This window comes from Solanum dulcamara, chromosome 6, assembly GCF_947179165.1.
Source record: "Solanum dulcamara chromosome 6, daSolDulc1.2, whole genome shotgun sequence".
NCBI classification, from domain to species: Eukaryota; Viridiplantae; Streptophyta; class Magnoliopsida; order Solanales; family Solanaceae; genus Solanum; species Solanum dulcamara.
In genome coordinates, this window is record NC_077242.1 from 21,865,931 (window position 1) to 21,892,152 (window position 26,222).

Sequence of the window (26,222 nt, forward strand, 5' to 3'; positions counted from 1 at the left end):
CCCTCAACACGCGCCTGATCATTCGTAGCTGAGCCCGAACTGAATTGTGGTGAGCTTCCGGCGTTCAGAGACTTGCTACACTCTCTCTTTTGCTCTGACTTGTATTTTGTATTTTTGACATTCAAATTTATGTTGTCTATATATATATATATATATTCAACCTTTGTACTTAGTAACTCCTGTATAGGTAACACCAGGTCCGGGGTTTTGTCTAGTGTCAGTTCGTCATTTTTGGTCACCATCGGGCAATTTGTATATTTTGTATCGTATTTACATATCTATACCCTGACTCGACTATTTTTTTGTTATATTTTGTTTTCTTCTGCCTTATTATGTTATTTATTATCTAATTAATTTGAGGCTTGACTTCCACTTGAATTGAGTTTGGCTCGTCTACTTGAAGGTTATAGTAGATGTCATCATGGCTTGTCTACTTGGGGATTATAATAGATGTCATCATGACTTGGATTCGGATCGTGACAAAAAAAAACCATTGCGATCACGAACCACCCTTTGTGATTGCGAAGACCATTTTCTTGACTCACGTGCTCACGATAACAAAAATTCTTGCACTAGAAACTAAATCACAGTTGAATGTTAAGTCCAAAAATGCTCTCGATTGAACCCTCGAAAATCATTTAGGGTTCGATAAAAATAAATTGAATATGCTCCTAGACTAAATTCTACATTCCGGAATCAATGAAATAGTTAGATTTTTGAAAAGAAGTTGTTTTGATCAAATTACTCTCCGGGACCCCTTATTGGCCTAAAACTCAACTTTTGGCCTAAAACCTCAAAACGATGATTAAGGTCGTGGGGCACTAAGTCAATATTCAACTAGATCAAAAAATCGATGATTCTTTCCTATCCATCGCTTTCTCACTCTAACATCTTTCTATGCCAAACACTCTCTAGAAAGGGCAATCTAGTCCTAAAACGAAAATGCCGGTGGATCCACCACCGGACGTCGGAAAATTTCAAAAGGAAGACAGGATAAAAGATCTTGTTGATACGAATCTAATGCAAGTTACTACATTCCAAAATTCCAACTGCAGCTCATCTAATTTGCAAAATCCTAAAGCGATGGATGTTCATATTACTGAGGAGGAACTGTAGCGTGCCCAAAAAATCATTCTTTTGCACAATTCAGGATTGATTCGATTACAAAGGAATGCAGAATCGAATTCAGCAATACAAGGGCCAGATGCGGTCCAAAAATCTCAGAATTTCAGTGCACCTTTTGATAGCACTCAGCAAAAGATTTCTCCAAGCAGCGCCGCACACACGCAGGAACTGCGCCTTCAAATTTGAGCAAATTCCGGCAACGATCGTGATGGCGCAGTAGCAGGGGATTGCTCTCCATGCCACTATGAATCGTTGGGTATAAGTTTCGCCGGAGGAACCATCGTCGGCGAACAAAGTGATGGCGGCGCCGGAGCTCTAGTGTCTCAAATCGAACAAGATGAATGCCAATATGTTTTAAAAGATGCCGCGCATCTTCCCACCCATGAGCGCCATCTCAGTTCTTCACCAAAAGCTTCGAATACCTCCAGGAACACTGACAGTAGAGTTCTCGCCGGAGCTCCGACGACTTTTCCGGCACAACACCAACACCAAAAGAACCACAATGTAGGTGCGCATCATCCGATCCAGGTAGGAAACTTTGAATCTTCCCCAAATTGCTCAATTTCAAAAAGTCGTCAACACTACTGTGGCGGTGCCGGAGCTCCGGCAAACCAATTGACTGGAGACCAATAACAAAAGATTCAAGAGAATGATATGCAACTTCCAAGCTATAGGGAAAGCCTCAAATCATCCCCAACGAGTTCAAATTTAAAAAGTCGCCATGACACCAAACAAGTTGAACAACACAGTGAAATGGCTGATCAAGTGGTGGCTGTGAATTTTACTCATGAACAACATCAGCAGGAAAGGGAGGGAATTTATGTATTGAATAATATTGAGGAGTACACTCAGGTGCCAAAAGAAAGTTCAATGGTTAATTACACTGATCAGCAATGCAATAGTAACTTACCAGTTGCACCTCCAGGTAAGTCTTCTAACCATGTCAATCAACAAACATTAGATGATGCTGATCATAGTCACAATGTGACTCAAATGCATAGGGTCATTGTTGATCAAAATGAAACCAGTTTAACTGATAATACTCTGAAAAATAAGGCTTCTACTGTTCTGAAAAATACGCATCTGGCTGTGTCCAAGAACCTGCAAAGTGGTACTGCCACTGTTGTTGATAATTTTGTGCAAAGGATAGATGGTAATACTATGAATTGTGAAGGCAATATGTTGAAAGCCATGGGAGCTCAGTTGCATCCTACTGCAGATGAGCACCATGGTACTGCTGCTACTAACCTTATGCAGGTTCTAGTTTATCTTGTTGATCCTGATGATCTTGTAGATAAGCACAATGAGCAGGGGAACACATCCAATGGACATGTGTATACAAACAAACATTCTGCACAAGTGTCTAAGGATCCCAATGTGAACCAGCAAAATGTCCAAAGACCTTATATCCCTAATAACAACCCCATGAGAGTGTCAAACAACTTTGAAAGGCATAACTCCAATAATACAGCTGCTGCTAACATTAGAAACAAGCCTAGCCACACCAATCCTAACCAGACTATCACTCAAAATAAGCCTTCTAGTACTAATTTACCCACCCCTCCTAACCCTGTCATCCCTCACACTTTAGCTACCAAGTTGAGAGCTCAAGAGGCTATGAAAGCTGATGATATTGATATTACCCCTCTTAAAATCACAACAAAACAAGGATATCCTGCTGTGGTATTTACAAAAGAAGATTTCATGGTGAATCTAGCCTCTGACTGTAAGTATACTCTAGTAGGTAAATTTACCAACACCATGCCAAAAATGGAAATTATCAGAAAGGAATTCATCCTTCAAACTGAACTTAGAGGAGGAGTGAAACTTACTCACTTTAATGCTAGACACCTTTACATAGACTTGGACAATGAGTATGATCACTCTACTGTATGGTCCAAAGGAAAAATGTATATAAATGGGCAGCTTATGAGACTCCAACTATGGACTCCCACTTTCAAGCCAGAAGAAGAAACCCCTCTAGTTCCCATATGGGCTATATTACCAGAACTACCTTGGCACTGCTATAGACTTAAAGTAGTAACCCCTTTACTGTCTCCAATTGGAAAGGTCTTGTTCTTGGACTTGGCCACTTACAAGAAAACAAGGGGTAGTGGAGCCAAAGTCAAAATCCAAATTGATCTAACCAAACAAAGACCCCAACACATTTGGATGGGCTTTGATGAAGATGAAAATGGAGATGGCAGGTGGCAATCCATTCAATATGAGGGAGTGCCAGACTACTGTACTTACTGCAAACATCAAGATCACACCATACATGCTTGTACTGTTAAAAGAAGAGATGATGACAATAAGAAAAAGAATGAGCAAGAAGAGGAGGCCAGAAACACAGACAAAACCATCACTGATAAGAGAAATGCCCTGCACCATGCTACTGATCAGCACAAGCAAACACAGCACCAGGAAGACCAACACATTAAGGAACAACAAAACACTAACAGGGCTGAAGCTGAAAAAAGAAATCAAGAGCATGCAGAATGGCAAACTCAAAGGAGAAGAGGCAAGAAAGATATTCAGCACAACCAAGGTATCAGAACCATAGGAGCTCAATCTAAAGGCAAATATGTTCCAGTACATCAGAACAATAATGGCCCAGGTAGGATTCTTACTTCTAATGTTACTTCTAACAATTATGCTGATCTTGTTCCACAAGATCAGCCCACTAACCATGTCCAGCAGAACCATGGACAACACCACCAACAACATACACAACAGCATAAAACACAAGGCTTCATGTTACTTGGGGAAAGTTCTGTACCTCTCCAACATAACACTAACAACAACCATCAAAGGAAAAATCAGCAGCAAGCAGGTATGTTTCTAAATTCTAAATCTAATACTAGTAATATCCCAACTTGTAATATTGACTCTGGAGTCTAGAGGCAACCCCCCTCTCCCCACATTACATTGGATCCCAATCCCCATAACCCCATGCAGCAGGTAATACAGGAAAATGGAGCAAGTAAATCTACAGACAAAGTCCCAGGTATTGACTTGATGCTCCCACAACCCCATGGCTCCCCCAATAATTTAAATGTATTAAACAATTTTATTGTGATGGCTGAAGAAGTCTATGGGGTTGAGGAAGGGGGAATACAGGAGAGAACTACTAATCTGCAGGAAGGGACTACTAGGGGGAGGGAATCTCTATTGGTTGACCATAGAAAAGTCTATAGATCCCCTGCAACCACTCCTCAGAATGCTAGCAATTTAAGAATACAAGAACAACAATTTAATTCCCAAGAAGAAGATGAGCTTAGAAGCAACAATCTCAATGATATAGTTCAGGGTAATGTGACTAATATTCAGGTCAACAAGGGTCAGAGGCAACAAACTGAGGTACTGGTTACTGAACAAAATATGGGAGAGGACCAAACTCCTAATATCAGTATGACAAATCACAGTACAGATGCGCAGATCCTCAATAACAAATACACCTTATCTCTTAGCAAGAAGAAAATGGATGCTATTAAAAAGAAGCTTATCAAGGAGATGCAAGCAGGGCAACCAAGTGTGAACTATGTTCTGGTTCCAGAATAATCAGGTATTCATGTGATCCCTCTGCAAACAGAAAATACATCCAATGAAATTCAGGCCACACCTCTCCAAATTCATGATTTATCCAATGAGAGGCAGGTGCTTAGTAAAGAAGACAGTTCAGAAGACTTTTCTGATGAATATAGGGTCACTCATTCTGAAGATGAGGAAGATCATGACCAGTGGGAGGATGAACAACAGGAAAACCAATAGGTGGCATTCAGATCCACTATGATAGCCTTACTACAGAAGGAAAATCAGCAAGAAAAGGAGAAGAATGAGCCACCATCCAAAAGTAAGTAGGAAAGGAAGAAGAGCAAACAAAGTTTCATCAGCAGTTCAGATAATGTTGCTTTCAAAAGCAACATCAACACAAGGTCTAAATCCCACAAATTATGATGATTAGTACACTTTGCTGGAATGCAAGGAGTATTGATACTCAAGGTGCCTTAGACAGACTACAAAGGTTGAAAGACTACCACAAGCTCTCTATGATTACAATACTGGAACCTTTCTCCAACAAATCACAACTCCACTTCTACAGAATTCAGCTAGGTATGGATAATGCCATGTCCAACACAAATAGCAAAATATGGTTATTTTGGAATAAAGACTGTGTGTGCAATCTTCTGGATCAGGATGAACAACAGCTTACCTGTAAGATCAGTCATGCAGCTTGGCCTAAACAATATCTCACAACTTTTGTATATGCCAAATGCAAAGACTACATGAGAAGAGATCTATGGGACAAAATGCTACAATTCTCTGATAGAAAAGAACCTTGGTGCACCATTGGAGATTTCAATGTAATTACTCATATTGAAGAGAAGATCGGGGGACAACCTTACAACATGAACAAGAGCTTTGAGTTCATTAGTGTCATAGAAGCCTGTGGACTCACTGATCTTGGTTTTCATGGACAATAATTCACATGGTGAAACAAGAGAGATGCAAATGCCAGAATACAGAAGAGACTTGACAGGGCCATGGTCAATGATGCTTGGTTGGAGGCCATGCCTGTGAGCACTCTTAATCACCTGGCCTTCACAGGTTCTGATCACTGTCCTCTCCTTTTGGAATGTACTGAAAGACAAAGTCCTACTATCAAATATTTCAAGTTCTTACACTGTTGGGCTAAAAATGAAAACTTCATTGATACTGTAAGATCTTACTGGGAAAGACCTGTGGATAGAAATCCAATGAGGACTTTCCATCAAAAACTGAAAAGAGTTTCTAATACCCTTAGCCACTGGTCTAGAAAGCAATATGGTGATATATTTGCTTCAGTTAAACAATTTGAGGAATAGGTTATACAAGCTGAAGAGAATATCATCAATGACAATTCTGAAGATAATAGAGCCAAGTTGAATCAGATAAATGCCCAGTATATTAGATATTTGAAGATAGAGCAGTCCATCTTGAAACAAAAAACTCAATTTCATTGGTTCAAAGATGGAGATGCCAATACCAATTACTTCCATGCCATCATCAGAGGGAGAAGAAGAAGGTTGTTCATCCATCAAATCAGTGATGAACAAGGAAACTCTATCCAGGGTGATGACAATATTGCAAGTGCAGCCTGTGCACACTTTGAGAAACTTTTTACTGCTGAGGAGAAACAAATCAATGAAGATGTGATTAAATGCATCCCAAGGATAGTTACTGATCAGCAGAATGAATTATTACATTCCATACCTACAAAGGAGGAGCTAAAGGAGGTAGTATTTTCTATGAGTCCTACTTCTGCTGCAGGGCCAGATGGCATGAGTGGTAAGTTCTTTCACTCATGCTGGGATATCATTTGTGATGATCTGCTAAAGCTGGTGCAGCACTTCTTCAATGGTCACTGTATTCCCAGGTACATATCACATGCTTGTTTGGTTCTACTTCCTAAAACTGAACACCCCAACAAACTGTCAGAGTACAGGCCCATCTCCCTCAGCAACTTCACTAGAAAGATCATATCCAAGCTTCTTTGTCTCATACTTGCTCCCATTCTACCTCAGCTCATTTCTGACAATCAGTCAGGATTTGTTAAAGGTAGGAGCATCTTAGAAAATATAATGCTGGCTCAGGAGATTATTCACAACATTAAGAGGCCCACAGTTGGGGACAATGTAGTGATTAAGCTGGATATGGCTAAGGCATATGACAGGGTCTCTTGGTCCTTCACTTGTATGGTCATGAGAAGGATGGGATTTGGAGAAGTCTTTATTGATATGGTATGGAGGATCATGTCTAACAATTGGTATTCAGTCATCATCAATGGGGTAAGACATGGATTTTTTTCATTCAACAAGAGGTCTCAAGCAAGGAGATCCCTTATCACCTGCCTTATTCATTATAGGAGCAGAAGTGTTATCCAGGATGCTGAATAATCTTAACCAACACTACCTATATACTGGATTCCATATGGAAAGAAAGGGTCCACAAGTGAACCACTTGAGCTTTGCAGATGATGTGATCATCTTCACTGCTACAAACAACTTTTCCATGACTCTTATTACCAAGACTTTGAAGGTTTATGAAACAACTTCAGGCCAGCTAATCAACAAGTACAAGAGCCAGTTCATGCTTCCTCTTAATACCAATCCTGATATTATTGATAGGATAGGCAGGATCACAGGCTTCAAGTGCACACATGGTCTCATTACTTACCTGGGCTATCCACTTTACATTGGACGACAGAGAATCATATACTATACAGGTATGGTGTCCAAAGTTATAAGCAAAATTAGAGGCTGGCAGAATAAAGTACTGAGCTTTGGAGGCAGAGCAACATTGGTGAAATCAGTGCTTCAATCTTTACCAATCCACTTGTTGTCTGCGATCAGACCTACTGCTACAACTATCAATCAGATTAAAAGCCTCATAGCTAACTTTTTCTAGGGGTGGGATAAAGAGAAGAAGAAATATCATTGGGCATCATGGGAGACTCTCAGCTATCTTGTGGAGGAAGGGGGTATTGGTATGAAAAATATACAAGATGTGTGCTTATCCTTGCAGTACAAACAATGGTGGACTTTCAGATCCAAGAAGACACTATGGGGAGAGTTTCTGAAGGTTAAGTACTGCCAAAGAGCTAATCCTGTTATAAAAAATGGAACACAGGTCAGTCTATTATGTGGAAACACATGATGGCTAATAAAAGTGATATTGAGCCGCATATACACTGGCACATCAACTCTGGTACATGCAGCTTCTAGTGGGATGATTGGCTGGGTATTGGCCCCCTAGCTTATCATAACAACCATCTACCTAGACTCAACAATAGTAGAGTATTTGATTACATGGAGAATGGGGAGTGGAATGTGCAGAAAATCAGAAAATTTGCCCCTCCTCAATTGGTGCAGCAGATACTAAGTACTGAGGTAGACTATCATTCTAACACAGCTGATCAAGCTTGCTGGAAGTTGACTTCACATGGTAACTTCACTTCTAAATCAGCTTGGGAAATAGTTAGGAAGAAAAGAGCCAAGACCCTGATTGATAGATGCACTTGGCACGCTAACATTCCCTTTAAAGTATCTTTCTTACTATGGAGAGCTGTGAGACAGAAACTCCCCACTAATGATAAACTTGTCCAGTTTGGAGCAGCACCAGCAGCATGTTCTTATTGTTACTGACCAGGATTGGATAATGTAGATCACATATTTGCCTTTGGAAACTTTGCCAAACATATTTGGCAACAATTCTCTAGCTCATGGGGAATAATACAAGGGACCTCCCCACTGAGAAGCATCCTGATGAAGTGGTGGACTGCCAAGGCCAATAATGAGGTTCATAAACTCATGTTGCAAGCCACTCCTATCTTTCTTTGTTGGCATATATAGAAGAATAGATGTGCAAGTAAATATAGAGGAAAGAAATCTAGTACTACTAGAGTTAAATTCTCTATAGTCAAGGACCTATACATACTGATACACACTGCTTACCCCTACATTAAGTGGCCATAGAGCTGGAAGGAACTGGTTCCTATGATAGAACAGTGTCAACAAGACATGAGAGTGACCAAAGTTATGTGGGTCAGACCTCCATCTCCCATTGTGAAATTGAATACTGATGGGAGTGTATTAGACAACCCTGGGAAAATTAGAGTAGGGGGAATATTAAGAGACCACAATGGTAACTTAATATATGCCTTTGCAACTCCATTGTAAGGGGAGAGTCTCCCTTGTTTACTGCTCTAGTAGAACTAAGAACATACTGCTAGAAGTAAGAGCTAGAGTAGTTATCACTTGCATATGCCACAATACAGCAGCAACATTGACTGCAACTGATCAACAGCAGCAGCCACTCAGCAACAGCAACAGAGACCAGAAGCAACTAGCAACCTTCAACAAATACACCATGCTACACCAAAATGACTCCAGATTGTGCAAGATTGCAGCAAATATAACTCCTGCAAAGCCCAAGAAGTTTCAGCTCAAAAGGATAATTGGAGACGTTAGTCGAGCGACCTTGAAAAAGTTAGCCGACTTAAGTCTCAAGATGGAGCATTTCACAAATTGGAGCTTCCAAATTGTGAAAAAGGCCTCCAAAAGTTGCAAGATTATAGCAAATACTGTATTTGCAGAGCCCAAGAAGTTTTAACTCAAACGGATAATTGGAGACGTTAGTCGAGCGACCTTGAAAAAGTTAGTCGACTTAAGCCTAATGAGGGAGCAATTTGTAATTTGGAGTTTCCAGGCCTCCAAATGTTGTAGGACTACAGAAAATATAGTAATTGCAAAGCCCAAGAAGTCAGCTCAAACGGATAATTGGAGACGTTAGTCGAGCGACCTTGAAAAAGTTAGCCGACTTAAGGTTTGTGTCTAGTTGTTTTTGTTCTTGTTGGCTTGTTTCTATGCATTTGCAGGTGGCTGGAGATACATTAAAGCACGTAAAAGTTGGGGACATGTTTACAAGCCACAACACTCAACAACTCCAGCAACATGCAGCACACACGGAGAAACTACAAGTCCACAATGGACCTTCAGAACTACAGCACAGTTTCTGCTGTGTAGAAGTCTTGGAGGTACTTTTCCTCTTGTTCTTTTACTTGTGCAGACATACTTGCAACAGATGGGCTACAGCAGCAAGAACAGGAGTAGCAAAAGTTGACAGAAACTCCATTCAAAGAGCCACAGCAATAAAACTCTGGATTCAACAATGGGCTACTTGGTTTGTTACCTTGTCAGCAGCAACTATAATACAGAGAGGCAACAGGCTGGATTCACTGCAAGTTACAGCACTATTGGAGGCCCTTATTTGTTTATTTGCTTGTGCAGGTACACTGAGGAGCAGCAACACTGAAGTTGAAGTTACTCTTAGACCTCATGCACTACAAACACATAATCAAGAAACCAACAAGATAGCTGTGATGGATACAGAACCTCAGCAACAACATGGATATCTGGGATGCTGGAGTACAACAACTTGGAGTCTTATAGTGGAATTGCAGCATTAGACCTTGAAGCTCCTCCAATGTGGACCAACAACTACACCAACATCTGCAGCAAAGGTTTTACAGCAGCAGTTGCCAGGAATCTTAAGTTTCTGCAGTACCTGAAAGCTTTCAACAACATACAATGGAGATTCTTCATTACAACAGAAGCAGCAAACTCTACAGCAGCAGCAGTTGTCAGAAGCAACACACAATCACAGCAACAGTCAACAGTACTCATCAACAAGCAACTTACAACTCTAAAACACCTCAACATGCAGCACAACTTGCAACCTGGAAGGAAGAACATGCACACTTCAGCTGCTTTCACCTTCCATTATTTCTGCTGTGCAGCACTTTTGCAGCAGCTAGTGGAGGCCTTTTTCATCCTTATAGCTACCCAAACCTCCATTGTGAATGGAGTGGCAGCAGCAGCTCAACAGCAGCAGCAGATGCCAGAAGCAATCAACAGCCCTCAAAAACATGCAGATTCAACATACAAATTCCATCACACAACAACAACAACAATTTCCAACACTCTACACAACAAACAACAACAATCTCTCAACATATATCAGATTTGGAAGCTCCTGCAACATAGCATCCAACACCAGGAAATCCATCCAGCAGCCATCAAGAATTCTTAGGTTCTTGCTGTCTGTCTCTTTGTGCAGGTATCCTGCAAAATAGAACCTAGTGTTGGAGTTGCAACATCACTTCCATAGGATTCATTACAGCAGCAGTTTCACAACCAACATACAGCTGTAGAGAAGACAGTCACAACAACTTGGAAGGAGATAAGCCTTTCCAACTGTGCAAACTCCAACATACCATATCCATCCACAGAGATGCAACAACCCTTCATACATATGTATGATGCAATCAACAAAAATCCAGACCAGAAACACAACACCCAATGCTTGGAGCCGCACTCAATGGCTATCAAAAATGAAACTAGTTTTCAATTTTGGTCATCGTTGTGTGTCTCCTGGTTTAGTTGTACTGACCTTGAGCCTTGTGTTGGAGTTGTGAGGCTGATCTTGGATTTAGGGAAAATCGATCCTCCCTCAGTTATTCCTTCTCTTCTTAGTTGCATTGTACTGAGAGGAGTCCTCTCATAGATTTACCGCTTTTCTAGTACATAGATAGCACCTTTGTATCACGGATAAGTATGCCGACCTTAAAGTCGGCTTCTCATCCATCTTATTTTTGGAGGTAAGGCTTTTCATGTCCCCCTCCTTGTACTTGTTCTTTCTTTCTGCTTTATATAATGAGGAAAATTTCGACTAAAAAAAAAACTAGATCAAACTCGAAGTTCTGGATATAATGGAACTGACAGAATTCTCATCCGAAGTTCGTATCTCAAAACATTGACCGAAGTCAAACCAACTTCTCATTTTAATCCTCACTTTTCAACTTAAGACCTCAAATTCCCATATCAATCCCAAATCTGTTTCCGACGACTCTCCTATACCAATTTCCATATTTCAGAATTGATGAAACTGACAAAATCACATTCCAAGATCCGTAGCTCCGTTTGATACCAAAAACCACTTTTCACAACTTAACTCTATAAAACTTAAGAATTTGCGCAATTCACTAATTATTAAGACTTAAACACATTCAACCATATAAACTGAGTAAATAATACCTGGGGCCACTAACGATACAGATAAAATGGTAATTTCGTGCAAATTTCCGAAAATGACCCTCAAGGTCATTACATTATTAAAAGAATAAGTAGGTATTTTTCTATTTTAACTTATTACGTAATAATTTATTTTAACTATTAAACACGTAAATTAAATTTTTACTATTTCATTATTGAAGAGGATATATTGTTCATTGATTTGACATTATTTATTTGGATATATTCGTAAAGAAAAATTAAGGTAAGGCATGCAAATTTGGAAGTGTTGCATGTGACTTTCTACATTTTTTTGCAGTGTTAATTAAATTCAACACTGCAAAGTTTGTTAACATTAATAAAATTAAATAATTTTAATTAAATAAATAAATTATTAAAAGAATAATTAGGTATTTTTCTATTTCAAATTATTATGTAATAATTTGATTTAACTATTAAACATGTAAATTAAATTTTTACTATTTCATTATTGAAGAGGACAAATTGTTCATTGATATGACATTACTTATTTGGATGTATCGTAAAGAAGAAGTATTGTAAGTCATGCAAATTTGAAAGTGTTGCATGTGACTTCTACATTTTGTTTGCGGTGTTGATTAAATTCAACATTGCAAAGTTTGTTAACATTAATAAAATTAAAATAATTTTAATTTATTAAATAAATTATTAAAAGAATAATTAGGTATTTTTCTAATTTAAATTATTACGTAATAATTTAGTTTAACTATTAAACACATAAATTAAATTTTAAAATTGCCTATATACCATTTCAATAGCAACTTTGCAGTGTTGAATCAAATCAATACTGCAAAACTTAAAAGCTGTCAAATTTTTCCATGCGACTTGTAAGTGTTGAATTACATTAACACTACAAATTAACCACTATTCATTCTGAAAAAACTATTCACAAATTCCTATTCCAATTTTTTTCAGTACTTATTCCTAATTCAAAACTATTCACACTGAAAATGATCATTACATAATGGTGCTTACTTAAATTAATTAATCCCGTCACCTAAATTTATTTGTTTAATTTGAAATAAATATAAAATTTAAATAATAAATAATTTTTTAAAATTAACTCATTTTAAATTAAAGATATGTACAATGTATTAAAATAATTAATTATTTTGTATTAAAATTTATCACATCATACCTTAATTTATTTAAACTTAAAAGAAATGTATTAAAATAATTACTTATTTTGTATTAAAATTTATCACATCATAACTTAATTTATTTAAACGTAAAAGCAGTCAACTTACATCATAACTTAATTCACTTAAATTTAAAAGCATTCAATTTGCCCATGGGACTTGTAAGTCGCACAGAAGCATGCGACTTGTATTTCACATACGGGAAAGGGACTTTTATATATATATATATATATATATATATATATATATATATATATTGCATGGCTAAATTTACTTGTATCAGTGCATGTCTCGCATAAAATTCCTATATATATATATACGATTCATTTTTTGAAGAAATCTATAGATACGCTTGAGTAAATTTTGATTTATCTTGAGTTTATATATTATTTTTAATAATTATTAACATGACCGATTCTAAGGTTAGAGTCATGCTTCACTGGGGTGGTGAAATTTTGCATGAAGCTGGATATGTGCGATATAGTATTCCGCCTATAGTAATCCAATTGTTTCCATTAAATCTCAAATATGATCGTTTGCAAATGGTATTTCAAAAAAAATGGGTATTCGTGATCCAGAAGACGTAGTGGTTATCTCTAGACAATATCCAAGTTATTTTATGTCTGATGGACATGCTATTTTTGGTTTAATTCGTATTTGGAATGATGATTCTTTATTTTTATTTCTTCGTAGTTTTGAAACATTTTCAAACCGCATTGATATACAGACTCTTGAGATGTATGCGCCAGTTGAACAATGTCCTATTGTTCATGAACCATCTGATAGCGAGTTTGATCTTTGTGAACCCAATTTAATTTACAATCTTCAAGTGTTCAAGTCGATCAACAAATGATGAGAGCAATTGACCGAGAAATAATTGATTTCTCTACTTTTGATAGTCAATTTGAAGGTGTGGACCATGATGCCGGTCCAAGCAATGCATGCATTCAACCACCTCCTCACCATTGGAGGCTACGAATATGCAATTCACTTGTTTTTAAATATTACTTAAGATTATTTTTTCTAATTCATTTATTAATTTTACGTAATTTTAAAGGTTTAATGAATATGGATGAATTTTCACTCAACTCACACAAGTAGTTGACATCAATGACGATGAACTACACGATGTAGCTGTTTGTGAACCTTCACAAGAGGTTTCTACTGACGATAATGAAACTACAGATGATGATACAGATGTCAATGTAGATATTGCTACCACAAGTACCTCCAATATTAATTCATCTTTCGTAGCTATTCCATATTTGGATCATACAATAGAAGATTTTGATGATCATTAACAATTCTGATAGCGCTCCATTATGGAATGAAAAAAATCCAGAACATATTAAGTCAGATTTGATTGAACAAACGTAAATTATATAAGCAAAATAATAAATATTTAATCTATGTTACTAATATTTTTTTGTACCATTGACATAGGTATATTATTTATAAATAAAAACAAATTAAATATGCAGTGAGAATGTACAATATAGCTAAGGGAATGGAGTTTTAGTGTGACCAATCCAAAGGAAAAAGTTGGAAGGTAATATGTAAGAAATACATGTCAGGATGCGAATGGATGATTCATTTTCGCGAGATTGGAGCTGGTATTTGGAAGGCATGAAAAATGATCAACCATACTTGTAATCCAGATCAATATAAGGAGGATCACTACAATTTGGATAGCAATATGATTGCTACTTCATTGATTCCTTATGTTATCGAGAACCCCAATATTTCTATAAATATGGTTCGGCAAATCATCAAAGGATTGCACCACTACACTCCTAGTTATCGAAAAGCCCAAAAAGGCCGAAGGAAGACCTTTATTATGGTTTATGGCGACTTTGAAAATTCAGTTAAGGCATTACCTGGGTATATGAAAGCTTTGCAAATTTTTAATCCAGGTACCATTGTTGAGTGGGAGCCCCATTCAACAATGATGCAAGATGAGCAAATTTTAAGTACTTATTTTGGAGTTTTAAAGCATGTATTGATGGCTTCATGTTATGACCGTCTAGGTCATTTTTCTAATATTGCATCTGTTTCATTATTTAGAGCATTCCTATAGCGAAGGTCATTTATGACCTACTGGCGCTGATAGCGCAGTCGCCTGATCGTTTGTTTGGGTTTTAGAACCATTTTCTTATTTTGGAGCTTTTATAACTTGAAAATTTAACTTCGATCATAAGATTAGGAAAACAACCTCATAAGGGAATTTTGACATTTCCATCAACTCCGAAATAGCCAAATTAGGCTAATAGCATGGTTGGCACGAGTACGGGATAATTAGTACAAGTTTGAGGTCATTTGGTGGTTTTACCTTTGAAATTTGGCTCATGGTTGACTTTGGTCAACATTCTTGGAAAATACATTTGGATGAAAATTATGACAGTGCGGTTAGCTTCAAAATATCGAGTTTGTTCGAGAAAGACCCTTCGTTCACTTCCTAAGGCTTCCGGTATAATTCTGAGGCCCGTTGTGGAATTTGGCTCAAAATGGCCCTTGGGTGTGGGACTCACTTTCAGTCATAATGACCTTATATGGAAATTTTAACTGTGTCACTAAGTTTGAACCATCGAATTTGGTGGGGTATCATATTTTATTTGCACACATAGGATTCCGAATGAATTCTAATCACCCCATCAGAATATTTAAACTTAAGAAAACTCAGCTTTTCAGCTGATATCTGGTGCAGGAGAATTTTTTCTCCACGGTCGCATGCCCTTGGTCGCATTCTCGAAGGTCCACAAAATTGAACTCCGGATTCACAGAGGTATAGCTGGTTGGCCTACGCATTCGCGGAGCCTGGGCCGCGTTCGCAAAGATATTAAGCTTTTGCCTCTGCGTTCACCTGCCTCTGGCTGCGTTCGTGAAGGCTAAGAATCTTGACCTCCGCGTTCTCGGTCCACTTAGGTTGCGTTCGTGAAGGCCAAAGTCCTAGTCTTTTAATTAAAGACCAAGGATGAATTTCAGCTCAATTCTTCATATTCAAACCTCGATTTCTCCTTCATTAATAGCTCAAATTTGACGATTTAAGGGTCTAAATTCAAGAGAATTTTGTGGGGAATCCGTTGGAAAGCTCAGAATCTTGCGGGGAGGCTTCACATGAGGAAAGTTTACAAAATTAGCTACTGTCTTAGTCATTTTTGGAATGAAATTTTCTTGAATTTTGGAAGATTGTAAATTGGCCAATTTAGCTACGTTTTTAGTGATATTTGAGGCTAGATTATGGGGGTATTTTGCAAGGAATATTGTGGTATGTTTGGTTTGGATTGGAGAGTTTCATTTTTGAGAAATCGCTGCGTAAAGAGTCTGCCTTATTTGTTTTTCTTAGCTTAACAATGTGGGAGTTCATTGCATGATCGTTTTGCATTATTTTTTCACCCTAAATTGTATTTTTATTCGATCCTTGAGCTTAGGTACTATTTAGAACCTATTTTTTGGGTCAATTTCAAAATTATGGATGCGGGTCCCACATTTCCCATTTTAGACCCCAAAATTGGTATGTCTCCAAAAGTTATGAAATTAGTGTCTAAACAACCGTAAAAACTTTGTGATTCTTTTTGACAACGTGGCAACATTTTGAGGACATTTGGAAGGAAACAGCTCCGGCACGATGATTTGGAGCATGCATTTTTAGCCTCTAGGTAGGCTACGACTTTTCTTTCTTTAGATTTAGCTGGAATATGTGAAAGCATGTTGAATCATATGAAATTTGGTTTGGGCAACTTATTTGTATATCTCAGGTGTAAGAAATCATGTTTTAGGCTTTATTGGGTTTTTCGGATAATTGGAAGCATATGTTCCGTTCTGTGATTTGTTAGTATTGTCGAAGGATTTAATTTATTATGTTGTTCATATTGTGGAGTATGTTGACCTTAGTATAGGTTGTAAACTTGCCTTAAATTCTCCAATATTGCTCCAGCAGGCTTAGATCCTTGTAGAATAATGTAGCGGGCTAATGCTTGATAGTTTGGTCTTATCTAGGCGGTAACCTTGCTCTTAAGAACACCCCTATCCATACCTCAGCATAATTGCGACTTTTGAGATACGGCAGCGATAAAAAACCTTGTGATCGTACTATTTTGGCTCAGTTCAAGCTTCGGTGGTATATAAGTGGACTCATTGGGAAGGTAATTCTCGGAACTATTATCGTCCAGTTGAAAAGGAGAATATTCGGCACCTTGGGATAATTATTTATGAGCATCTGTTACCTTCCATCAGGGAGCATCCGAGTACCTAACCCTGGTCTCTACTGACTTGCTAGTATGGCGAGCATCCGGATACCAAGCCTCGGTCTCGACCTTACCGATAGGTTATGGCAATCATCTGGGTACCTAGCCCCATCCTTGACCATACTAATGTATTATGGAGAGCATCTGAGTATTCAGTCCCTACCTCGACCACCTTAAATACTCGAGCAAGCATCTAGGTCTCAGTCCTGGCCTCAACCCCTAAGGCACTCCTAGTTCATCAATTCTTGGAGATTTTTGGTTCAGAAATGACATAGTTCTTCGGTTCTTAGCATCGCAGATTTTTGGTTCCTAGTCTTGGTAATTATAGCTATTTTGTGTACTTGATAGGCTTATGGGGCGCATTCGAGTTTTATTTTAACTTGCGCATGAGTGTCCTGGTTAGGCTTATGGGTGCCCAGTTGGGTGTAGATAACTGTAGTGCTCTTAGCTAGTATTTGTTCCACCTTAGATGCTTATTATGATTCCTCTTTAGGCTTATTCCTCTTTTTCATATTGTTCTTACCTTTTCTACTCAGTTAGCCTATGATGCTTACTAGATACATGTTTTCTTGGTACTCATACTACACTCTGCATCTACTTTTGTTATGCAAGACCGAGCACCGCCACCATCGCGGATAGATCGAGCCTGTTATAGTCAGCTCTAGAGACCAGGGTGAGCACTTGCAGTTTTGAGATCATTTCTGTCTCCCTCAGCTTGGATGGCCCATCTTTTTCATTTCTGAGACTAGCCAGTTTATCTATATATAGTTTTGGTCCACTTTTGGGACTTGTACTCATATTGTATGTTGTACCAGCTCTGTACTTGTGACCTCCAGGTTCTGTGAGGGATCTTTAGCTGTTTATATCAAGTTTTGGTTTTGGTTTCATTTATTTGCTTTGTCTATGTTAGAATTTCCTGTTCATGATTAGTTTCTACCCTCAAACCCATTATTTGTCATTGCGGGTTGGCATACCTACTAGTGGATTATAGTAGGTGCTATCTTGACCTAAGAAATCGGATTGTGATAAGTTGGTATCAGAGCCCCAGGTTCGTTGGTCTCACTTGTATAGAGCTAACATCTAGTAGAGTCTAACGGATGGGTGTAGAGACGTTTGTAACCTATCTTCGGGAAGCTACAAGATGTCATTACGAGTGTTCTCTATATTGTATCACTTCTTGCAGTTTTGTGTCTTATTAGTTTTCTGCAATCTTATTTGTTTCACTCTTTCACAGGGATGATTCGTCCGTATGGTACCACATATGGTGATGACTCACCAGGGCGGGGTAGGCCTAGAGGCCTACCTCGTAGAGTAGGAAGGGGAGAAACACCAGCTCCTAACCTAGAGATAGTTCCAGAGCACGTAAAGGAGCATCAGGATGATTCTATTCCTCCTCAGCTGGAGGGGCGACCACTAGCAGCACAACCTCCGTCTGTACCAGTTATGAGCCATGACTACAAACAGTGAGTTCCCAGCTCCTCACGGATATTGGGGTTATATCACAGGCCCCAGCTCTAGCGGCAAAAATACTAGCACTGTTGGATCCACCTGCCCAGCCAACACCTGAGGTTCAGGCACCTCCACTAGTTGTTGCACCCCCTTCTGTAGTTTTGGAGGGTGTCACATCACTATAGGAGAAGAAGATGTTGGGGGTCTTTCATAGGTTGTCACCCCCGACATTTTCTAGAGCCACTGACGAGGATTCCATAGAGTTTTTGACTACCTGCTAGGAGCAGCTCCACTCTTTAGGTCTTATGGAGTCTAGAGGCACCGACTTCACCGCTCAGTGGGTCAGTCAAGCAGTGGTGGCATTCTTACTTTCAAGCTAGGACAGCTGGGTCACTACCATTGAAATAGGCCCAATTCTCAGAGGCCTTTCTGGCTCGATACATCCCCAGAAGCATCAAGGCCTGACTCTGAGATCAGTTTACTTAATACGAGCAGGGTCAGATGGCTATTTTCGAGTATGAGGCCAGATTTCACTAGCTATCCCGACATGCTACTATGATTCTACCTACTGAAGAGGAGAAGGTATGATGTTTGATATACAGATTGAGGCCCTACCTGAGTTTAGGCCTAACACTTGGTTTCTACGGGCTGTTCTTTTCTAGATGTGGTAGATCATGCCTGCACTATCGAGATTATTCATCGCCAGGCTCAAGGGGGCAGCGATAGGAGAACTGGGCGTTAGGGCAGCTATAGTGGGTTCCATTCTAGGGCTATAATAGTTATGACAGACCTCGCCAGCAGTTCCAGCAAGATAGGTACCAGCAGGTTCAATCCAGCCAGTCGGTTTAGGCTACCTTACCAGCAGTTGAGGGTAGTCAGCCCGATTGGGTGGTTCCATTATAGGGCAACGCTCTAGGAGATTGGGTCTTCTTTCTTCCTACTATGGATGAGTTATCATAGGCTACTCAGCTTTAGGATATTTTGATTGTGCCTCACAGAAGTACTAAGCTAGAGAGTGTCCTGACCGAGCTAGACTGTTGGCAATACTACCATCTCTGCTCGAAGGTAGACATTAGGGTCAAGGTTGTGCGATGATCAACAGGGTGTTCGAAGTGGTCCTCGGGGAGACAGGTTAGGTGGCAGGGCAAATAGTCTTGGGAGAGGCTGACAGGGCTATTTCTGTGCTGTTCTGATGAGGCAAGAGGCTAAGGTATCAGATGATGTTATCACAGGTACCATCCTTATTTGTCAGTAGACTACTTCAACTTTATAGATTTTTCTCCCCGTCTAGGTATTGTTTATGAGTCAGTTGAGGTGTTATTACATGTTTCAACCTTGATAAGGGATTCTTTAGTAGTGGATCAGGCTTGTCGATCTTGTGTGGTGACTATTCAGAGGCATGAGATTCGGGCAGATCTTATTATACTCTATATGCTGGACTTTGATGTTATTTCGGACATGGATTGTCTATCCCCTCACCATGCGATTTTGGACTTGGCTTGGCTAGAATTAGTATATTTTGAGTAGTAATGCATGATTAGTTTAATGATTTAAGTGTTGATATCTATTAAACAATTAGCGGTCGATGATCATCGATAGTGACTAGTTTGGGGTTTTAGTCATTGGATCCTTAGCCTAGGTGATATTGTGAATTGTTTGCATCAATTAGAATCCTTAGAGCTTGTTCTTAGCTGATTTGAACATAGGATTCCAGTTACTTGACTTGCTTGGTTTTGGTTGCCGCTTGATGTAATTTTGGTGTATGCCTATATCTTGCTTGTTTTTGATATTGAAATGTTGGGTCCAAGGTCTTGTTTTCGATATACCAGAGTCTCAGATTAGTAATTTGGCATCTTTGACGTGATTTTTACTCAACAAGTGATATTTGATTTTGACTACTACTTTATTTGAATTGCCTCATCGATGTTAAAAAACCCTTTTTAAAGAATAAAATAGTGATATCAAGATTTTGATTGATGAATAAGTATAATGATTTGAAGAAAATATCGGTGATATTTTAATTATGGCATTTCTGATTGAGAAGTTCGAGCCGTGAATTTCGGGCGACCTGTTGCGACTTATTATTATGTTTATTATTGTTGTTGTTGTTGAGAAGCTCAAGGTGTAAATTTCGGGAGGCCCATGATACATATTCGGGTTACTATTATTAGTACTACTACTGGGAAGCTCGAGGCGTAAATTTCGGGCGACCCATTCTACATAATTTAGGCTATTAAAATTATTATTATTATTATTGAGAAGCTTGAGGTGTGAATTCCGGGAGGCCCATGATACATATTCGGGTTACTATTACTACTACTACTATTGGGAAGCTTGAGGCGTGAATTTTGGGAGCTTCATGATATTTTTGGAGGATGTTGAGCCTTAGCTACGAGTTTACTATTGTGTATTCTTTCGGTGTTTTATCAGTTGGGATAATTGATGTGATTACATGATTGGTCGGACTTACTTGACTATCGTATGATTATTTTCATGCCCTCTTTCTCCGTATTTGTAATTTGTGCTCTTCTCTTATTATTATTAGTATCATCGTGCTGCTTATTATATATTTTATTCTTTCTGAGCTTGGTCGGCCTATGATACCTACTGGGTACCCTGTGTTTTGGTACTCATACTGCACTTCTGTATTTTTTTGATGCAGCTCCTAGTTTGAGGCACCCTCAACACGCGCCTGATCATTCCTAGCTGAGCCCGAACTGAATTGTGGTGAGCTTCCGGTGTTCAGAGACTTGCTACACTCTCTCTTTTGCTCTGACTTGTATTTTGTATTTTTGACATTCAAATTTGTGTTGTCTATATATATATATATATATATATATATATTCAACCTTTGTACTTAGTAACTCCTGTATAGGTAACACCAGGTCCGGGGTTTGGTCTAGTGTCAGTTCGTCATTTTTGGTCACCATCGGGCAATTTGTATATTTTGTATCGTATTTATATATCTATACCCTGGCTCGACTATTTTTTTGTTATATTTTGTTTTCTTCTGCCTTATTATGTTATTTATTATTTAATTAATTTGAGGCTTGACTTCCACTTGAATTGAGTTTGGCTCATCTACTTGGAGGTTATAGTAGATGTCATCATGGCTTGTCTACTTGGGGATTATAATAGATGTCATCATGACTTGGATTCGGATCGTGACAAAAAAAACCATTGCGATCACGAACCACCCTTTGCGATTGCAAAGACCATTTTCTTGACTCATCGTGATCACGATAACAAAAATTCTTGCACTAGAAACTAAATCACAATTGAATGTTAAGTCCAAAAATGCTCTCGATTGAACCCTCGAAAATCATTTAGGGTTCGATAAAAATAAATTGAATATGCTACTAGACTAAATTCTACATTCCGTACTCAATGAAATAGTTAGATTTTTGAAAAGAAGTTGTTTTGATCAAATTACTCTCCGGGACCCCTTATTGGCCTAAAACTCAACTTTTGGCCTAAAACCTCAAAATGATGATTAAGGTCCTGGGGCACTAAGTCAATATTCAACTAGATCAAACTCGAAGTTCTGGATATAATGGAACTGACAGAATTCTCATCCAAAGTTCGTATCTCAAAGTATTGACCGAAGTCAAACCAACTTCTCATTTTAATCCTCACTTTTCAACTTAAGACCTCAAATTCCCATATCAATCCCAAATCTATTTCCGACGACTCTCCTATACCAATTTCCATATTTCAGAACTGATGAAACTGACAAAATCACATTCCAAGATCCGTAGCTTCGTTTGGTACCGAAAACCACTTTTCACAACTTAACTCTATAAAACTTAAGAATTTGCGCAATTCACTAATTATTAAGACTTAAACACATTCAACCATATAAACTGAATAAATAATCCCTTACTTTCAAGCCAGGACAGCTAGGTCACTACCGATGATCAACAGGGTGTTCGAAGTGGTCCTCGGGGAGACAGGTTAGGTGGCAGGGCAAATAGTCTTGGAAGAGGCTGACAGGGCTATTTCTGTGCTGTTCCGATGAGGCAAGAGGCTAAGGTATCAGATGATGTTATCACAGGTACCATCCTTATTTGTCAGTAGACTACTTCAACTTTATTTGATCTAGGTTCCATGTATTCCTATATATTTATAGATTTTTCTCCCCGTCTAGGTATTGTTTATGAGTCAGTTGAGGTGTTATTACATGTTTCAACCCTGATAAGGGATTCTTTAGTAGTGGATCAGGCTTGTCGATCTTGTGTGGTGACTATTCAGAGGCATGAGATTCGGGCAGATCTTATTATACTCTATATGCTGGACTTTGATGTTATTTCGGACATGGATTGTCTATCCCCTCACCATGCGATTTTGGACTTGGCTTGGCTAGAATTAGTATATTTTGAGTAGTAATGCATGATTAGTTTGATGATTTAAGTGTTGATATCTATTAAACAATTAGCGGTCGATGATCATCGATAGTGACTAGTTTGGGGTTTTAGTCATTGGATCCTTAGCCTAGGTGATATTGTGAATTATTTGCATCGATTAGAATCCTTAAAGCTTGTTCTTAGCTGATTTGAACATAGGATTCCAGTTACTTGACTTGCTTGGTTTTGGTTGCCGCTTGATGTAATTTCGGTGTGTGCCTATATCTTGCTTGTTTTTGATATTGAAATGTTGGGCCCAAGGTCTTGTTTTCGATATACCAAAGTCTCAGGTTAGTAATTTGGCATCTTTGACGTGATTTTTACTCAGCGATGATATTTGATTTTGACTACTACTTTATTTGAATTGCCTCATCGATGTTAAAAAACCCTTTTTAAAGAATAAAATGGTGATATCAAGATGTTGATTGATGAATAAGTATAATGATTTGAAAAAAATATCGGTGATATTTTAATTATGTCATTTCTGATTGAGAAGTTCGAGCCGTGAATTTCGGGCGACCTGTTGTGACTTATTATTATTATTATTGTTGTTGTTGTTTAGAAGCTCGAGGTGTAAATTTCGGGAGGCCCATGATACATATTCGGGTTACTATTATTAGTACTACTACTGGGAAGCTCGAGGCGTAAATTTCGGGCGACCCATTCTACATAATTTGGGCTATTAAAATTATTATTATTATTATTGAGAAGCTTGAGGTGTGAATTCCGGGAGGCCCATGATACATATTCGGGTTACTATTACTACTACTACTATTGGGAAGCTTGAGGCGTGAATTTTGGGAGCTTCATGATATTTTTGGAGGATGTTGAGCCTTAGCTACGAGTTTACTATTGTGTATTCTTTCGGTGTTTTATCAGTTGGGATAATTGATGTGATTACATGATTGGTCGGACTTACTTGACTATCGTATGATTATTTTCATGCCCTCTTTCTCCGTATTTGTAATTTGTGCTCTTCTCTTATTATTATTAGTATCATCGTGCTGCTTATTATATATTTTATTCTTTCTGAGCTTGGTCGGCCTATGATACCTACTGGGTACCCTGTGTTTTGGTACTCATACTGCACTTCTGTATTTTTTTGATGCAGCTCCTAGTTTGAGGCACCCTCAACACGCGCCTGATCATTCCTAGCTGAGCCCGAACTGAATTGTGGTGAGCTTCCGGTGTTCAGAGACTTGCTACACTCTCTCTTTTGCTCTGACTTGTATTTTGTATTTTTGACATTCAAATTTGTGTTGTCTATATATATATATATATATTCAACCTTTGTACTTAGTAACTCCTGTATAGGTAACACCAGGTCCGGGGTTTGGTCTAGTGTCAGTTCGTCATTTTTGGTCACCATCGGGCAATTTGTATATTTTGTATCGTATTTGCATATCTATACCCTGACTCGACTATTTTTTTGTTATATTTTGTTTTCTTCTGCCTTATTATGTTATTTATTATTTAATTAATTTGAGGCTTGACTTCCACTTGAATTGAGTTTGGCTCGTCTACTTGGAGGTTATAGTAGATGTCATCATGGCTTGTCTACTTGGGGATTATAATAGATGTCATCATGACTTGGATTCGGATCGTGACAAAAAAAAAACCATTGCAATCACGAACCACCCTTTGCGATTGCGAAGACCATTTTCTTGACTCACATGCTCATGATAACAAAAATTCTTGCACTAGAAACTAAATCACAGTTGAATGTTAAGTCCAAAAATGCTCTCGATTGAACCCTCGAAAATCATTTAGGGTTCGATAAAAATAAATTGAATATGCTACTATACTAAATTCTACATTCCGGAATTAATGAAATAGTTAGATTTTTGAAAAGAAGTTGTTTTGATCAAATTACTCTCCGGGACCCCTTATTGGCCTAAAACTCAACTTTTTGCCTAAAACCTCAAAACGATGATTAAGGTCCTGGGGCACTAAGTCAATATTCAACTAGATCAAAAAATCGATGATTCTTTCCTATCCATCGCTTTCTCACTCTAACATCTTTCTAAGCCAAACACTCTCTAGAAAGGGCAATCTAGTCCTAAAACGAAAATGCCGGTGGATCCACCACCGGACGTCGGAAAATTTCGAAAGGAAGACAGTATAAAAGATCTTGTTGATACGAATCTAATGCAAGTTACTACATTCCAAAATTCCAACTGCAGCTCATCCAATTTGCAAAATCCTAAAGCGATGGATGTTCGTATTACTGAGGAAGAACTGCAGCGTGCCCAAAAAATCATTTTTTTGCACAATTCAGGATTGATTAGATTGCAAAGGAATGCAGAATCGAATTCAGCAACACAAGGGCCAGATGTGGTCCAAAAATCTCAGAATTTCAGTGCACCTTTTGATAGCACTCAGCAAAAGATTTCTCCAAGCAGTGCCGCACACACGCAGGAACTGCGCCTTCAAATTCGAGCAGATTCTGGCAATGATTGTGATGGCACAGTAGCAGGGGATTACTCTCCATGCCAATATGAATCGTTGGGTATAAGTTTCGCCGGAGGAACCATCGCCGGCGAACAAAGTGATGGCAGCGCCGGAGCTCCGGTGTCTCAAATCGAACAAGATGAATGCCAATATGTTCTAAAAGATGTCGCGCATCTTCCCACCCATGAGCGCCATCTCAGTTCCTCACCAAAAGCTTCAAATACCTCCAGGAACACTGACAGTAGAGTTCTTGCCGGAGCTCCGACGACTTTTCCGGCACAACACCAACACCAAAAGAACCACAATGTAGGTGCGCATCATCCGATCCAGGTAGGAAACTTTGAATCTTCTCCAAATTGCTCAATTTCAAAAAGTCGTCAACACTACTGTGGCGGTGCTGGAGCTCCGGCGAACCAATTGACTGGAGACCAATATCAAAAGATTCAAGAGAATGATATGCAACTTCCAAGCTATAGGGAAAGCCTCGAATCATCCCCAACGAGTTCAAATTTAAAAAGTCGCCATGACACCAAACAAATTGAACAACACAGTGAAATGGCTGATCAAGTGGTGGCTGTGGATTTTACTCATGAACAACATCAGCAGGAAAGGGAGGGAATTTATGTATTGAATAATATTGAGGAGTACACTCAGATGCCAAAAGAAAGTTCAATGGTTAATTACACTGATCAGCAATGCAACAGTAACTTACCAGATGCACCTCCAGGTAAGTCTTCTAACCATGTCAATCAACAAACATTA

The 26,222-nt window shown here is 38.7% G+C and overlaps 1 protein-coding gene across 1 annotated transcript; it reads left to right on the forward strand.

The window, feature by feature from the left end:
- The first annotated feature begins 1,878 nt into the window (after positions 1–1,878).
- On the forward strand, positions 1,879–4,896 carry LOC129892775 (uncharacterized). Its single transcript, XM_055968327.1, has 4 exons — positions 1,879–2,851; positions 3,719–3,958; positions 4,214–4,657; positions 4,718–4,896. The coding sequence occupies exons 1-4, from the start codon at positions 1,879–1,881 to the stop codon at positions 4,894–4,896; spliced, it is 1,836 nt and encodes a 611-aa protein (XP_055824302.1).
- Positions 4,897–26,222: the final 21,326 nt, after the last annotated feature.